The sequence below is a fragment of the Coregonus clupeaformis genome, chromosome 30, assembly GCF_020615455.1.
Source record: "Coregonus clupeaformis isolate EN_2021a chromosome 30, ASM2061545v1, whole genome shotgun sequence".
Taxonomy (NCBI): domain Eukaryota; kingdom Metazoa; phylum Chordata; class Actinopteri; order Salmoniformes; family Salmonidae; genus Coregonus; species Coregonus clupeaformis.
The window spans coordinates 52868823-52886590 of record NC_059221.1 but is presented as its reverse complement, the minus strand read 5'-3'; the positions used below and the strand labels follow the sequence as shown (position 1 = coordinate 52886590).

General features: G+C 43.6%; 1 protein-coding gene across 3 annotated transcripts in view; it reads right to left on the bottom strand.

Annotated features, from left to right (window-relative positions):
- Positions 1-5022: 5022 nt before the first annotated feature.
- The window catches only part of LOC121569577 (V-type proton ATPase 116 kDa subunit a1-like), a 28356-nt gene continuing 15610 nt past the window's right edge, over positions 5023-17768 (bottom strand). For 2 of the 3 annotated variants that reach the window (XM_041880657.2, XM_041880658.2), the window contains exons 11-22: positions 16340-16490; positions 15835-15974; positions 12864-13033; positions 12655-12745; positions 12400-12518; positions 11934-12150; positions 11700-11807; positions 11477-11587; positions 9592-9609; positions 8965-9082; positions 8628-8799; positions 5023-6232 (exon numbers count right to left, since the gene is read on the bottom strand). In XM_041880657.2, the coding sequence (XP_041736591.1) occupies positions 6139-6232; positions 8628-8799; positions 8965-9082; positions 9592-9609; positions 11477-11587; positions 11700-11807; positions 11934-12150; positions 12400-12518; positions 12655-12745; positions 12864-13033; positions 15835-15974; positions 16340-16490 (1509 nt within the window). In that variant the 3' untranslated portion in view covers positions 5023-6138. The remainder of the gene's footprint in view (positions 6233-8627; positions 8800-8964; positions 9083-9591; positions 9610-11476; positions 11588-11699; positions 11808-11933; positions 12151-12399; positions 12519-12654; positions 12746-12863; positions 13034-15834; positions 15975-16339; positions 16491-17768) is intronic. The other variant, XM_041880659.2, reaches the window with a different exon arrangement.

Sequence of the window (17768 nt, the reverse complement as noted above, 5' to 3'; positions counted from 1 at the left end):
CTCCTAATCACATGGCATTCCATTCCCCACGCCCAGACAAATGATCCAACAGTGTTCCAGCAAATGACTAGTTGCCCTCTAGTAGTGCAAGTGTAGCCTACAACATTGACAGTTCATTGACAGACCAATTAATCTGGTATGTGCCTGTTTGTCTGGCCCTCTCCAATTAGTTGACTTGTTGTGTTACATTCCAGCATTGACCTCAAGTACCTCATGCCATCAAGTGCAGTTCTAGGTGTCCAGACCTTCACATTCAGTAACTAGAAAATATACGCAAAAGGTATGTCTATCTATGATTAAATATAAGTATATTATCCAAAGGCCAGGGACAAGCAACCTGGTCATGTAGAAGACAAGACGCCATCATAGGAGACTGAGAGAAGACTCACTGAGACAAGACCCAGAGGTTCATGTCTTTGTGTTTCATGGACAGTAGTGTTTCCTATTGATAACAAGACCAACCATGACACATGCACATACCGTACTGCTCCTCAAATAAGTAGTGACGTTCTGCTTGTGTCCTCTATAGATATCAACTAAGACAAAATAAAGAGAAAATTGCTTTCACAAGTTAGTCCCGCTTTGAAGAGAGAAAAAATAAACAATTCTCAGAGAGCACAAAGCCTATCCTAACCAAGTTAATATGTTTCTCATGGCGAGGCATTCTTAGCCGAGACATTGAATGCCTTTGGTTAAGCACAGCTATGTATTATTTCCCTGGAAAAAGCTTAAGAACAGCAAAAGCATTCTAAACAAAACGTTGCCAGGTCAGATGGCTGATGATGTCCGTTTTTTCTCCGTCTGTGGCAACTGTATCCTGCCACAACATGGAAGAGGCAGGCAGCGCTGGCAGAAATGATATTATTGAACTTGGTGATACTCAACTCAGGGTGAACTTCTCAACTTCAACTCAATACCTTTGAAAAGGCCCCTATCAAAACAAGAGGCACAGCTTAGCCAGTCCTTATAGGGTTCATTTTCTGTGTGGTGGGTAAGCTCACTGAGAACAATAAAAATACAGCCAAATACAGTTGTTTGGACTGGAGTACTGTACACACACATGAACACTGACACGAATACATGCAGATACACACACCCAGGCACACACAGTGAACTCTGTGGGCTCGTTGTGACTCTACTAGCTTGTAAGGGAGTCCAGTGTTTCAGAGTGAGGGGGTACAGAACTGATTCTGGTGGTCTGGATCATTCAGAGCTCTTAGTCATTTCCATCCCAATCACAACATGAACACTGCAGCCCTGTTCACTTCAGCTTTGGGGTTCTGGGGTTGGGGAATGGTGAAGTACACAACCTGCTCTCTAGGGTCTTTCCCTCCTCCCCCGGCCTATCTCATGCTCCAACTATCTTTCTCAGTACCTCTCTACCCTGTGACTTCTTCTACTCTGCTTTTAGTTGTCAAAGAGGAAGGGAACAATTCAACTCTTCCTGGATTTAATTAGAAGTTATGAGTTGTGATTCTTCAGTGACATTACATAACTACCACTGGGTTGAGGATCAAAAACAATTTGCCATGATGTTTCAGCTGGTGGCTGGCATTAGTTGTTTTGGGTTCTGGTTTGGTGACATAACTGTCATTTTTGTGTGTGTGTGAGAGAGAGAGTGAGTGAGTGAGAAGGTGGTAGGGAAACCAATAAACCTAAGTTCTTTCAGTTTAGGACCAGCTGATTTATCAGGATGCCAGGGAAGGACCTGTTGGAACCCTTTGAGAAGACTTTCAATGTTGCCCGGTGCACGGGACACTTCAATGAGAATAAAGGCCGCCATCGTTTCATTTATGTGTCTGCAGCTTCTTCTTCCTCCACTCCTCCTCTGCGTTATGTAACTCACACAAACACACCTCTGTGGGAGTATGCGTGTGTAACGACGTCATTAGTGTCCGATTTTCATATTGTGTGAAACTTCCTGATGTAATCGGCCTGATGTAATCAGCCAAAAACCAGCTGAAAACAATGGCGAGGTCAGACAGGTCGTGGAAAAGGGTTTCACTAACAATGTTATCAGAGCGCTTAGCAGTAATAACACTATCGTGAGGAAAAGCCCTAGCCCTCAGAATAGAGGGTTTCTCTGTCCCGGCCTCACCTGGGCATTTAATATACCTAATGTACCTGTCACTCAAATTTCTAACGCTCTTCTTTTTCATCTAATCTGTCTCTCCGACTCTACCTTCTTTCACTATCCGTCAGTTGTGCCAATTCAAGTTTCAGGAGTTTTGTCTTTAAACTGTCTCAGGCTAAACTGACAGACGGTACATGATTTAAGTTTAAGAGGTAGCTACTGCTGTGGGGAAAGAGAGGGGCCTTCAGAGTAATGTCAAGAGTTAACAAGTCCTATAACTCCCAGGACAAAATGTCTTGTCCTTTCTCCTCTGTTATTTAATGGCAAACAAACAGGAGAGACTTTTGATTTCTTGAATCAAAGTTCATTTCTGTTTTTGAGTCAGATATTTTACTTGAAAAATGCATCTTCTAAGACTGGGTCAGTCATCCTGGTCAAAATGGGTCATATGTTATGGTTAGGCCATGTTCCCACAGTCAGGGTGATACATTTTTATTCTGTAATTCAGACCATTTTACTCCCATTACTGGGTAATGGCTGTGGTTTATAGTGGTGCCTTTCATTTCTCCATAATGTCAATGTGCCTACAACTCAGACAGTAGAAGCAGATGAACATTGCCATGACTAAACAACTGGGGCTAGAATTCTATTGGATACAATGTGTGCAGCCAGTTTGTCACCTCTAAGAACCGTGTGGTTGGCTGAGCACTGGGGTTGTCATATCCAATGTTCATTGGCCCTCATTTGGGGAGGGAAAGAATATGCTGACCTAAAAAAACAAACATAGGATCAGTCGAATTCCGAGTCACAGTTTGTGGTAAACAAAAAAAAAAGCTTCCGTGAGCCTGTCAAGAGGATGTTGAAGGGCTGTTAGAATCAGGCTAATGAGTTAAGCAAGGCACACAATGTTCCAATTCCATGCTAGAGTACACTGCCGTCCCTATAGACATGTGTACTGTACACACAGGCCACACAGTGTACAGTATACACACGTGTATAAAAATACACACTATGAAAATACTGTCAACAGATAACGATTGGGCTTTGAAACGGGGGGGGGTGATTTGTGAAATTCCTCATCCCTTTAACTACCACAGAGCTGTGACTGTGCACATATTTGTACCTAATTGATTATCACATCTTGAGCCTGTAAGTCCATATCTCTTACTGTACCTGGATCAGTGGATGTGAAGAGAATCAGAGCCAGTACAATTACAACAGCTGTAAAAACATATTTTGACCAAGGAGAAATCTCTTATAACCATACTAGAAAAAGAACATTCCAAAGGAGATTATTTCTGGTCAGTTAAAGAACACTGTATGTTTAAATTAGGTAAAGGAGCAAAATAATAAACTCCTTCTTACTTTCTGCTTTGAAACATGACCAACGGGGGGAAAAATACCCTGGTAATGTAAACACAGTGGGGATTCTAGGCCTCTTACGCAAGCCAGCTCTTACTGCTGCTTAGCCATGACACGCTGGGAAATAAAGTTGTAAAAAAAGAAGTACGATAAATAAATAACTATTATTACTTTGTGCTGTTATGGCGGATGGGGGTCTAGTGTTGAAGGCCCTAGAAAAAAAAAACATTGTCAGGAGAAGAACACGGTGTTCCCTCTTTCTCCCAGTGTCTGAGGACTACTCTTTAAAAGGACACTTTACAGTACCACATGGGTCAGAACCACACTAGCCTCAGGGCCACACCATGTAGACAGAGACCCCATAGACATAGTTCAATTGAGGAGCAACTCTACATGCCTTCCCCTGTATGTTGTCCTTGTTATTCCTTGAGATAAACCAGGTCAGGTTTAATTATGGGATGGGGGGGATCTTATTTTCAAGGTGTCGTCCACAGGCTTAGAGGGCCAACGTGACTCTGAGCTAGCTGTGCAGCAGGAGAAATATCTAGTGTGCACTGAAGATGTTTGGAGTAATAATATAATAACACAATCCCCTGCCATAAGTCTTAATCATGTCAATCCATTATGCAATGAAAAGTGGCTTTACTATAAGAAAATACCCATTGTGAGAGTGGATGAGTGTACGTTGATGTGCTACAGTAAGTGCTTAGCCGTTTCTGGACTAATTTCATTTTGGTTAGCACGGAGCGTTAAGATATCACATCCCATCCCCATAGTTCACATGTAGAGCAGGTCATTAAGAGAATTGATCTGTCACAGAGACGTTTTAGCTGATGTTATTAAGACCTTTTTACACATACCGGATTCTGGTCGGACAGATAAAGTTTCCTTCCTTTGACAGCTAGTTTTGAAGAACAGAGCACTGTGTAATAAATAACATTTACCTTACTAGAATGACTAGAATAATAAGCTTTTGCAGTGAGAATGTTTGGCTGCTTGACCAGTGGTCACTCCAGTCCAATAGCGCCCTCATGTGGACTCCTGAGAAACTACAGATACTGATGCTAAAAACCATACCTGCACTACACTCAGTAACCACCAGAGAGTGCCCTTGGCTTGGTTTTAGTCATCCGGTATTCATATAGACAAGTTTTAGTTTTAGCACATGCTTAGAACTTAATAATAATAATAATAATAATACGCTTTTATCCAAAGCGACTTAGTCATGCGTGCATAAATTTTTTTGTGTATGGGTGGTCCCGGGGATCGAACCCACTACCTTGGCGTTACAAGCGCCGTGCTCTACCAGCTGAGCTACAGAGGACCACAAACTTGATGTTTGTGAACGTAAATTGAAAGCATGCATAATGCAATAACTGTTTGCCATACTACACCAAAACAAGTATTGGAAGTGAATGTAAAAAAATTAATTTAAAAAAATGTGGTGCTAGCATTCAATTAATTATTATCCACTTATTGGCATCTTACCCCTTCAAACACCCAAAACGAATGTACTTGATTGGTTAGCTGCTCACTTGAAACCTATGACCCTCCACCAATCCCAGCCAGAAGAATTGTAATACGTGTTTGTTTAACCAGCTCTTTCCTCTTTAATGACAAACACATACAGATTCTCAATGCAACTACAGATTTAGTTGATGTCTCACAATTATGACAATAGACTGATCCCCTTCACATAATCCTGTTGTGTGGTCTGACCTTCCCTCTCACCTCATACGGGCCTACACAGTCACGGTGTAAACATTTACAGAAAATTAACTAACAGGTGTGGAACAAAGACAAATCAACACACAATGACCGATAATCTTACAGTCATGGATTATCACAGAAAATCCAACTACTTTCCACACCATTTAAATACTCCACACTAATATGATGACATGTGACAGACAGGTTGCCCATAGTTCACTGCATATCACAGATATTTAGTCGAAAACAAAGCAGTCAGTATATAACGCAGGTCAAAACAGCAGGACGTGTGTCAAGATCTACCTCGTACATAAGAGATTCAATTCACTGCATCGCATAGAGAAGAAACTGCTATCATGATGAGTCGTTGTATGGTAGAATTCATTCCCTTTAGACCTTTTAACAGTAGAGGTCTGATTTTATGTGCTTCAGAGAATGAGTGTGTGAAAATGTTTTCAATGTGTAAATGTGTATTAATACGAGCAGCGATGTGAGAGGGAGATATTGATAAGGACAAGGGACAACTAAAAACAAACAAAACACACTTAAAATACCTTGAGTAGTCTCCTTTACTGGATCTGAGCCTGGTGCCATTTTCTCTCATTTTCAATGGACATCTACTGTATCAATGACAATCTGCAGAATGACTCAATTTAGACTACCAGAAAGCTAGTCCTTGTTTACAATGATCAGACGTGCAATTCTCACAATGAGGTTTAAACACATAATTGGACAGGTTTCACAACGAAAAACACATTAAATAATTGATCGAATAAACAAACAAAACAATCGCGGAAATACAGATTTTCAGAAATAGCTATTTTACCCAAGATCCTGACCAGTGAGCTCAGTGACAATCACATGGGTTCCTGTGGCAATGCCCAGGATGGGTGGGGTCTAACTCACACCAACATCACTACTCAATACCACATTGGCTGTCAAGCGGAACAGAATGAGGTTATAGGAGCAGGACTCAGTGGTCAGTGCAGTGTTCAGTCCTCAAACCTTCCCTCCAGAATGCTTTCAAAGGTGAACGGGAGGAACTTGAAGCCCTGGCCTACATAGAACTTATTCTGGAATTCCACCCTGAAGAGAAGAAGAGAGAGGCAACAGTTAACGTCAGGCATATTACAATAAGTAAATCAATGCAAAGATCAATGCTACACAGACATACTAGTCTAGCACCATCAACGGTTATACAAAAATATTTTGAAAGTTAGTCTGAGGAGTTCCTTTAAACTGGAGTTTCTTTGAGGTGTGTCCATGTTAGGCCAGAGGCTGCAGTATAGGTAACCCTTAATGATTGTATCAAGCCAAAGCTGGATAGCGAGCTGAGATGACCTCTGCTCTCCATTCCACAACCTCCCTGTGTAACCCACTTTGTAACACACCCACGGTAGGATCTAGGCCTGGTCCTCAGAAGCGAAACCTAACCCTCTTCCCATCTCCCTATTTATAAAATCTCCCTGCAAACTAAAGGCTGGATGACCTTTCAACTGAGGAAGCAGACATGCTTGTCATGCCTCCCTACGTCTGGAGGAGGTAGATTTTCATCTGGGTAGGCTGGGGCTCTATAATATTTCACTAGAATACGCTTAGAGGAAAAGGTCAAACTTAGTCAACTAGCACTACTTTCCTTTTGAACATTTATGTCAACAAAGAAAAAGTGATAGGCTTTGTGTTTCTATGAATCTGAGATCGTAATTGCTCCCTGGACTGAAAACTGATTTACAGTGAGCTCCAATAGTATTGGGACAGTGACAAATGTTTTGATGTTTTGGCTCTGTACTCCAGCACTTTGGATTTGAAATGATATGCACAAATATCATACCGCCCAAAAAAATGCTAACCTCTCCTGTTATTGTAATGGTGAGAGGTTAGCATGTCTTGGGGGTATGATATTTGTGAGTCTAACTTTCTCGATCATCATTATTCACGATTCATTCAGGATTATCCATAATCATGGTAGCGTCCACATTAATGTAGTGTTTAGAAACATATTCTATTCTTAATTACAATGAAAGTGACTCCAAAATGACACAATACATTATTTACTATTCATTTCTATTGGGCACAAAATAATCTGAAACAACCAAAACGAACTGCAAATGCATCCAACACATTTGTAGAGTCACAAGCTTGATGTAATCATTGCATGCTAGGAATATGGGACCAAATAAACTTTTGACTACTTTAATACACAAGTGAATTTGTCCCCTAAAATGGGGGGACTATGTACAAAAAGTGCTGTAATTTCTCAAACGGTTCACCCGAGATGGATGAAAATACCCTTAAATTAAAGCTGACATATTGCACTTTAACCTCAGTCATTGTATCATTTCAAATCCAAAGTGCTGGAGTACAGCATCTAAAATAGACCAAGAAGTATTTAAGGGGTGGCTCCTCTCTCAGCTACTGGAGGAATCTCTCTGGCTGGATCAAATGATGGTTTCGGAATAGGAGTGAGTATGTATGCATGTTGGCCACAGCCTCAGCTAGATCAACATCTACTATTGCTATAAATTTGACAGATGTCTGACATTACTTTGGCAGTTCACAATCACAACTGTGTTAGTTAGCAACCGCTAAGAAAAATACATTAAACACTAAAAGAAAAGCTCAGATTCAGAAGGCCTCATTTCCTATTTGTCCTTCCCTAAGGGCCTTTAGGTGAGAGTGGAGCATTAGAATTCCTATGTGCTGGGTAAATACAGTGATGAGTCTGTGTCACTGACTCAGTGCTGTGCTTTGTGAGGGTGCCAGTGGATGATCAGTTCCAGTTCAACCGGGCTGTTCTGAGACGCCAGATAGGGAGCCTGTCCCCTAATGATGGGACAACAGAAGTTCCTCCATGATGGCCAGCCAGCATCTCACACACAGTAGTCAATGCTCCACTGCTCTATGGGATGCAGAGAGATTCCAGGTTCATGGCCAGGAAAGAGAGCCTGTGGTGGGAGCTGGAAAACCACAGCTCCCAGTAGCACCAGTCTGTTTAATACCAGTGGGATGGAGAGACACGCTCTGTTCTCCATAGACACACACACACACTCACTCTCAGACGAGGCCCCAAGGAACTACAGAGCTAAAACAGCTGTTACCATAGATACCAGCAGGGGGCACTACAGGGTTGTGTCACTCCACCATGCCCCCTGACAGAGGAAACTCTTGAAGACATGCTCCTTCCTTTACCCAAGTCAATGAGGAATCCAGACTAGCAGAAGATGGAGCCCTCCACAGCTTACAGTGGCTGTTAAGTGCAGAGAAGGTTCTAGAAACCTTAGTTTGAGTCGGAGCCAACAGGTCGTCGAGGATTTCAACACATCCTTAATACAGACACGGAGCAATGCAGCAAGGATTCTATTCATACATACTCATCAGTGTTAACTGATTACATGGGAGCATATATGAGTGACTCACAGTACAGACTGAACAAACATGTTATGTTGCCTATGTGCAAGAGAGAGCAGTGTGTGTCTCTCACCAATGCAGACGCAGTGCGTGCAGGAAGGCAGACAGGCCCTCCATGATGAGCAGGATGCAGACAGTGAGGACGGCGAAGGCCCCGAAGATGATGGACAGGGCAACGAAACCCCCAAAGCTCCTGGAGGACAGGCCAATGTGCATCACCATGGTCCACAGCACCTCTGACAGCTCTGTGGGATCACACAGAGGAAGAAAACAGATGTTTTATTGGAACATTTCAAAGAGAAACCAAAAAGGGTGACGACAGTATGTCTCAGAGAGCGAGCGAGAGAGAGAGGAGAGCGTGAGAGAGAGGTTTATGTACTTGCAATGTACTGCGTGTGTGTGTGACTCACGTGCGTGTGCCAGGCTGAGAGCCCATAGGCGTAGGTAGGAAGCTGTGTTGGAGATGCAGCCCAGACAATACTCGATGGTGTGGATGGCCTGGTGCACAGCAACGTCCCCAAAGTTAAACTGGAGGACGGAGAGAGAACACACACCGGTATGAACCCCTAGGTGACAGGGACACAACAGTACAGGGACCGGGAGACTCCGGTCCAAATGAGGTCCTCCATCTACAGTTAAGTTCATGGCTATACGGTACCACATTGAGGAAGACATTCACTAGATTAAAACAGCTCCAGAAACACCAGCCTGACCCACTAGTCAGATCTCTGTAGCAGAAGTTTCCCAAGAAGCTCCTTCATTACGACCCATGAACCAGACAAATTAGGATCGGGGTAGACAGTGAGCACTACTAGTCTAAGAGTGTGGCCCAGTTTCCTGATGTGTGATAGAAGAATCCCTTGAACACCCAGAGACAGCAAAAACACACAGACACCAGAGTCAACAGCCTCAGGGGACAGAACACACACACAGGACAGAGATACACACTGTCACACACAAGCAGAGCCTCAGAGACAGAGACAGACTAGCAAGACATGCACTTGGGGTGAGGGGAGGGGGGATGAGTGCTGGCTTACCACTTCCTCCTCGGGGGCCTTGAAAATAATTGACAACAGGTTAGGTTTTAGTTAGTGACAGGACACACAACAAAACACAGTGATGAGAGAAACAGGAAAAAACAACATTGAACACAGGAAATGGACGTGTATGATATTCAGAAGGTTAGTCACTGGATCGAAACTACTGACAAAGTTTCTTAAGGGGCAGCATAAAAACATTATGGCACTGGTATCTAGGTGATGCATAGCCATTCCTCCAAAATCATGCATTTGTGCATGCTTAGTATTTTGTGACAACATTCTACTGTGACATTTCCAGATATATCTCCTACAGGCCTTTGGTCTTTGGCATATTGTTGTTGTGTTTGTGTCGGTGGTTGCTAGGGGAGACAGTGATGGGGAATGTAGTGACCAATGGGGTTGGTGACCCACTTCTGACAGTGACAGCAGGTGGGACTGGCCTGTTTGGGTTATACCCTGCTCAGCCATTCAGGGGGGCTGGTTAGGGCAAAGCTAACTAAAGCTTAAACCTAGTTAACGGTAGTATAGCTATTTACCATATCTAAGACCAAAGAAGATGGTATTTCCCCATTTAACACAAATTAATTAATGAAGTTATCGTTGAGGATTAACATGGTAAGCATCATTTGGATATTTCACCAGTTGAGTGGAGCAGTTTATACGCAGGAATTCTGTAAAGGTGGCCTGCTAAAATGAGTTGCCCCATGTTAAAACAGAAATGCTATATTTACTGTGTTAGTTACTTAGCACCCTGCCTGCCTGAACACCTGCTGGCCAGAGGAAGGAGCTGCACAACTCCAAACACACATAACATACACGCAGTTTGGTCAGTGAACTGGAAACACACTATGCAATTAATAAATTGCTTGAAGCGGATTGCATGGTGATACATGCAACCACTCCAATCCATTCATTGAATGCCTTTTGTAAATGGGCCAGAGCTCGCATTATCAACATGCGATATCACACGGCTCTAAAGCATCTTGGAAATTAATACAACATACTAGAATTAAAATATTTGTTTCAGCACAGCCCTGTCCACTGAATTATGTAGAGATCTCTTCTAGTCCAAGGCCATAGAGTTTATAGTGACATGGACTGTGGAGTCTAACATTGCTAAATAAAGTAACCTCCAATCAAATCAAATTCCTCTCCACTTCAAAAGGTCAAGAATTATAGGAGAGGAATCTGTGTAAAGCGCTTTGAAAGCTGCTCTATAAAATCAACAAAAGGTCCTGGGTGTCCGGAACCATAAAAGAGCAAGCTCCGTCTGTAAACCTCCATCACTGCTTCCTGTTGGTTTGTTATGAGAGCTACAGAAACCACAACAAACTGACGGCTTGTCTGGTTTGAGGTTCACAGGAGCCACAGGAGCCAGTTGTACTGTTTCACATGCTTATCAGAAACTACTGAAAAGGTGAGGGAGAGAACACCGAACAATCCCACAGACAATAAACAGTCACACTGAATCAACTCTAAAACTACTCTGAAAACTCAACTACATTTAAAAAAAAGTTGCTTTTCAGGCATTACAATAATGCACATGTTGAGTAATAAGAGCTGCTGGATTAGCTTTGTGGTCAGTTTCATTTGCTCCTACCAGATCCCACTTCTATAATGAATACGTATTCTATGCTGCTGTTAGTGAAGCAGGGAATATGAGAGCTTTGGTAACGTAAAGTCCATGGGTTGGGTTTCTATATGTGGCTGACTACTTCATTATTCAAGGTTATTCCATCTGGGCTAGGTCTGGATCATATTGCCTACAGCAGTATCCAATGGATTCCGATATTAAGTCTTGGGCCAACATTATAATAGACTACTCTGGCCACGTATATGCTAGGCCAACAGAGTGGAGGGTGGGGGTATCCTGGTTTCTCACCTCATGCTCGTCATTCTCTGAGTGCTGGGAGAGCTGGTCATGCTGGATGATCTCAGCCTCGTCCTCCGTGGGGCCGTTCCCCACCCGAATCCCCCCAAAGTTCTGGGTGCCCTGGAGGAACAGACAAGAGGAGGACAGGGGTTATTGTTGGGGGTCACAAACTCTACACTCTAGATCCCAATGGAACAAAATGTGTGTGGGAGGGCAGATGTTATTACAGTACCAAGTTCTTCTGCCAGAGGTGCTGTCGCCGCATAACCAGGGTTTTCACTATCAACATACAGGGAACACACGCCAGGGCTATCAACACCAGCAACGTCTGAATAACCATCTATGGAGGGGAAAGACACGAGAAAGAGGGATGTTAGATGGGTATGGGGCTTCACACATAAACCCACCATAAAATGGCTTGCTCAATAAATGGACAGATGAAAGAATGGATGGATGTAATGATCACCTGTCCTCTGTAGAGGGGTTGGTTGGTGGGGTCGCTATAGTTGAACAGGAACATGTTGATGAAGGCAATGAGAAGACTGGGAGCATTTCTGGAGGTGCGAGCGTCGTAGGCCACCCACTTATAGAAGACCAGGATGACCAGGTACCCAAACAGACTGGCCATGAACACAATCTCAGGGATGAAGCCCAGGTAGATGTTCAGGGGTTTCTTGAAATACCTTCAGAAAAGAACAAGACATGTTTACCATTGGATAAAAGAGTCACATACAGACAGGAAATAAACTGTCAGGGTTCCTTAAAGTTACAGTCTGGGATTAAAAAGAAGAAGAAAAGAGCCCTACCACTTGTTTTGGTAGACAGCAGAGGGATAAGGCTGAGGAAATGTAAACCCTTTCAAATGCTCTATATGCAAGGACTGTAGCTTTAACTTAACTGAGGTGAAACAACGTAGGTTAAGCGTGACTCACAGGTGGTTGAAGAGACTGAGAGACACTCCAAACAGCATGTGGATGACACCCAGGATCACTGACATCTTCATCTTGAAGGAGTTGAGGAAGGTCAGCTTGTTGGTGGCGATGTTCCAGATCTGAAGAACACAGTCAAACATAGTTAAAACAATGAAATCAGAATAATGATATAAATGTAACCTATTACATTGATCAAAATAACACTTTTTAGCTCACTATCCATCTTTATTGTTTTCACAGGGACTGAGTACTCACTGGATCAATGCCAATGGGGTAAGGTCCATTGAAGACTCCTCTTACTGCGGGGTCCAACTGTAAAACCTTGTTTTCATCAAGTGTCTGAAACCTGAGAACGTCAAACATGGCATGAATCATCACTTTACAGAGGCCACTGCCAACAAGGTACAGTAGGTAAACTAATCCAATCCACAGACAGTATGAGCCAGGCAGAGAGGGATACTTACGACCAGGTGAGGTTGTTAGCGCGGGGGTCGAACATGGGCCTGACGCTCCAGCCAGAGCCAAACAGGTTGAGGGACTTGGAGAAGCAGTCATTGTAGATGATGCCGGTGTAGATCGAGAAGATGCCCATCAGTAGGATGATGTAGCGCCCAGCAAACACCATGCTGAACATCTACACACAGACAGGAAGTGACACATTACAATGTTTGATTCTAACACCATGTTGAATATCTACACCCGCAGACAGGAAGTGACACGAACATTGTAGACAGAAAATCCACAAATAGAGCCAACGTGATTCCTTATTCTACATGTCAGAGGCATGTTTGTTCTACATTGCATATTTCTATCTGTATGTTCCACTCATGTTGAACATCCACATACAGACCAGAAGTGATACGTTACACTGTTAGAATCTCAGGACAAAAAGACACATGTTTCTGGTCTCAGTTACATTTTGTTTTAGCCATAAAGAGGATTTGGTTATTTATTCACACTTCAAAAGCATCAACTTGAAACTGAAACTGCCCATCATGATGCCACTACAGTGTTGGGGCCATAGTAGAGATACAGTGCCTTGCAAAAGGATTCATCCCCCTTGGTGTTTTTCCTATTTTGTTGCATTACAACCTGTAATTTAAATTGATTTTTATTTGGATTTCATTTAATGGACATACACAAAATAGTCCAAATTGGTAAAGTGAAATAAAAAAAATTACTTGTTTCAAAAAATTCTAAAAAATAAATAACGGAAAAGTGGTGCGTGCATATGTATTCAACCCCTTTCTATGAAGCCCCTAAATAAGATCTGGTGCAACCAATTACCTTCAGAAGTCACATAATTAGTTAAATAAAGTCCACCTGTGTGCAATCTAAGTTTCACATGATCTCAGTATATATATACACACACACCTGTTCTGAAAGGCCCCAGAGTCTGCAACACCACTAAGCAAGGGGCACCAACAAGCAAGCAGCACCATGAAGACCAAGGAGCTCTCCAAACAGGTCAGGGACAAAGTTGTGGAGACGTACAGATCAGGGTTGGGTTATAAAAAAAATATCCAAAACTTTGAACATCCCACGGAGCACCATTAAATCCATTATTAAAAAATGGAAAGAATATGGCACCACAACAAACCTGCCAAGGGAGGGCCGCCCACCAAAACTCACGGACCAGGCAAGGAGGGCATTAATCAGAGAGGCAACAAAGAGACCAAAGATAACACTGAAGGAGCTGCAAAGCTCCACAGCGGAGATTGGAGTATCTGTCCATAGGACCACTTTAAGCCATACACTCCACAGAGCTGGGCTTTACGGAAGAGTGGCCAGAAAAAAGCCATTGCTTAAAGAAAAAAATGAGCAAACACGTTTGGTGTTCGCCAAAAGGCATGTGGGAGACTCCCCAAATATATGGAAGAAGGTACTCTGGTCAGATGAGACTAAAACTGAGCTTTGGCCATCAAGGAAAACGCTATGTCTGGCGCAAACCCAACACCACTCATCACCCCGAGAACACCATCCCCACAGTGAAGCATGGTGGTGGCAGCATCATTTACATTTACATTTTTACATTTTAGTCATTTAGCAGACGCTCTTATCCAGAGCGACTTACAGTTAGTGAATACATTTTTTTTATTTTTATACTGGCCCCCCATGGGAAACGAACCCACAACCCTGGCGTTGCAAACGCCATGCTCTATCAACTGAGCTACATCCCTGCCGGCCATTCCCTCCCCTACCCTGGACGACGCTGGGCCAATTGTGCGCCGCCCATGAGTCTCCCGGTCGCGGCCGGCTGCGACAGAGCCTGGATTCGAACCAGGATCTCTAGTAGCACAGTTAGCACTGCGATGCAGTGCCTTAGACCACTGCGCCACTCATGCTTAGGGCCATTGTCCTGCTGGAAGATGAACCTCCGCCCCAGTCTCAAATCTCTGGAAGACTGAAACAGGTTTCCCTCAAGGATTTCCCTGTATTTAGTGCCACCAATCATGCTGTGGGGATGTTTTTCATCAGCAGGGACTGGGAAACTGGTCAGAATTGAAGGAATGATTGGTGGCACTAAATACAGGGAAATCCTTGAGGGAAACCTGTTTCAGTCTTCCAGAGATTTGAGACTGGGGCGGAGGTTCATCTTCCAGCAGGACAATGGCCCTAAGCATACTGCTAAAGCAACACTCAAGTGGTTTAAGGGGAAACATTTAAATGTCTTGGAATGGCCTAGTCAAAGCCCAGACCTCAATCCAATTGAGAATCTGTGGTATTTATTTTATTTTTTATTTAACTAGGCAAGTCAGTTAAGAACAAATTCTTATTTACAATGACGGCCTATACCGGTGAAACCCGGACGACGCTGGGCCAATTGTGCGCCGACTATGGGACTCCCAATCACAGCTGGTTGGTATCGAACCAGGGGGTCTGTAGTGACGCCTCAAGCACTGAGATGCAGTGCCTTAGACCGCTGCGCCACTGGTATGACTTAGATTGCTGTACACCAGCAGAACCCATCCAACTTGAAGGAGCTGGAGCAGTTTTGCCTTGAAGAATGGGCAAAAATCCCAGTGGCTAGATGTGCCAAGCTTATAGAGACATACCCCAAGACACTTGCAGCTGTAATTGATGCAAAAGGTTGCTCTACAAAATATTGACTTTGGTGGGGTGAATAGTTATGCACACTCAAGTTCAGTTTTTTTGTCTTATTTCTTGTTTGTTTCACAATAAAAAATAAAAAAAGTGAGGCATGTTATGTAAATCAAATGATACAAACACCCCTAAAATCCATTTTAATTCCAGGTTGTAAGGCAACAAAATAGGAAAAATGCCAAAGGGGGTGAATACTTTCGCAAGCCACTGTAATCTGTCTAAAGCAGAGGTAACCAAGCCCCATTTAGTCCCAAGTAATGGCGCTAGAGGCTGGATAGGGGGTGAGAGATGGAGCTGGTGGGCTGATGGCAGGGGTAGTGACGGCCATACCTCGTTGTCGTTCTTCTGGGCGACCAGGCGGCTCTCTCTCAGGACCAGGTAGAGGGCAGCGCAGGTCATGAGCACCCCATGGCCCAGGTCCCCAAACATGACAGCGAATAGGAAGGGGAAGGTGATGATTGTGTATGGGGCTGGGGACAGGGAGGGAGGGACTCATGAGCATACACATGGAGGAATGGGAGACTGAACCAACCCAAGCTCACACTGACACACGTACCAGTGATACACAATACAGCATGATCAACAGTGATGGGGTGATAATGGGGGAAATAGACTCGGCACCGGGGGTGAACATTTATCATCTGCTTTGGCGCAGTGATCTAGCCAGCTGGATACATAGACATTATGTGAGTTATGAGATCCCTAGAAAATAAAGTCTGCTGCCTAGTGAGGTACATTAAACAATACCCATTATCTGAACAATAGGCAGTTAAATTATAAAAGGGGAATGAAGGATGGAGAGAGACAGGAGATTGATTGTGTCAGACGTGGTTACCTGGGTTCATCTCGCGGTAGTTGCCGATACCGTAGGCATCTACGATGTTCTGGAAGCCCGAGGTGAACTTGTTGGTCTTGTTGAAGGTGGGTGGGGTCTGCTTGGTCTGCATCCTGTTGAGGATGGAGGGGACGGTGGAACCGCTCTTCTCCTGGAGACCAAGACAGAAAAACGGTCAGAGAAATGCGGTCAGGAGGACCACAACAACACCACTCAGTTAACTTCTACAAGGAGTCGAGGATATTCAGCCCTACAAGGCATTGAGAACAGCAGGAGTTGCCCTGCTAGCTCAATGTCCCATGAATGTCTAATAAAGGGATGTTGCGTTGTTCCAGCTGGAGTCTGAATGTCAGATGGCCTGGGATCTCCTCAGCACTCAGGAATGAGTGGAATCCTCCTGCTTTCCCCATTAGTCTGTAGACTGGGCACTTGGACCTTCCATCCCTCCATCACTCACACAGATCTGCAACATCTTCAATAAATCAGATTAATATGACTGATTCATTTCCACAGCTGGTTTGGAGATTAATCTATCACGCTACAGGTATCTTCTGATCTCCCACACCTGCTGTGAGTGAAGGACAACAGCTTGTCCAAGGGATGTTTTGATGGCTGAGATAGAAGCAGAATCGTTGTGTGGTCCTCTGTAGCTCATAAAAGAGACTGCTAAATGGCATATTATATTATTATGGGCAGTATGTCCCTGTGTTTCTCAACGAGACTTGTGGGGTAAATGCAGCATGGAGTGTGAATGCTGTGCGTGACTGGGTTAAACCCTTACTGGCATGAACAGGACGACATGTGCGTGTTCCTACGTCTGTGCAAGCCTCCCTCTGGGGGAGGGAGAGAGAGAGAGAGAGAGAGAGAGAGAGAGAGAGAGAGAGAGAGAGAGAGAGAGAGAGACAGAGCGCGAGACAGAGAGAGCGCGAGACAGAGAGAGCGCGAGAGAGAGAGAGCGCGAGAGAGAGAGAGCGCGAGAGAGAGAGAGCGCGAGAGAGAGAGCGCGAGAGAGAGAGCGCGAGAGAGAGAGAGACAGAGAGACAGATTTTGATAATCTCCCTTATCTACTGGGTGAAAAACCACAGTGTGCCATCACAGCTGCAAGATGTGTGACCTGTTGCCACAAGAAAAGGGCAACCAGTGAAGAACAAACACCATTGTAAATACAACCCATATTTATGTTTATTTATTTTCCCATTTGTACTTTAACTATTTGCACATTGTTACAACACTGTAGATATACATAATATGACATTTGAAATGTCTTTATTCTTTTGAAACTTCTGAGTGTAATGTTTACTGTTAATATTTATTGTTTATTTCACTTTTGTTTACTATCTATTTCCCTTGCTTTGGCAATGTTAACACACGTTTCCCATGCCAATAAAGCCCTTAAATTGAAATTGAATTGAATTGAGAGAGAGACAGA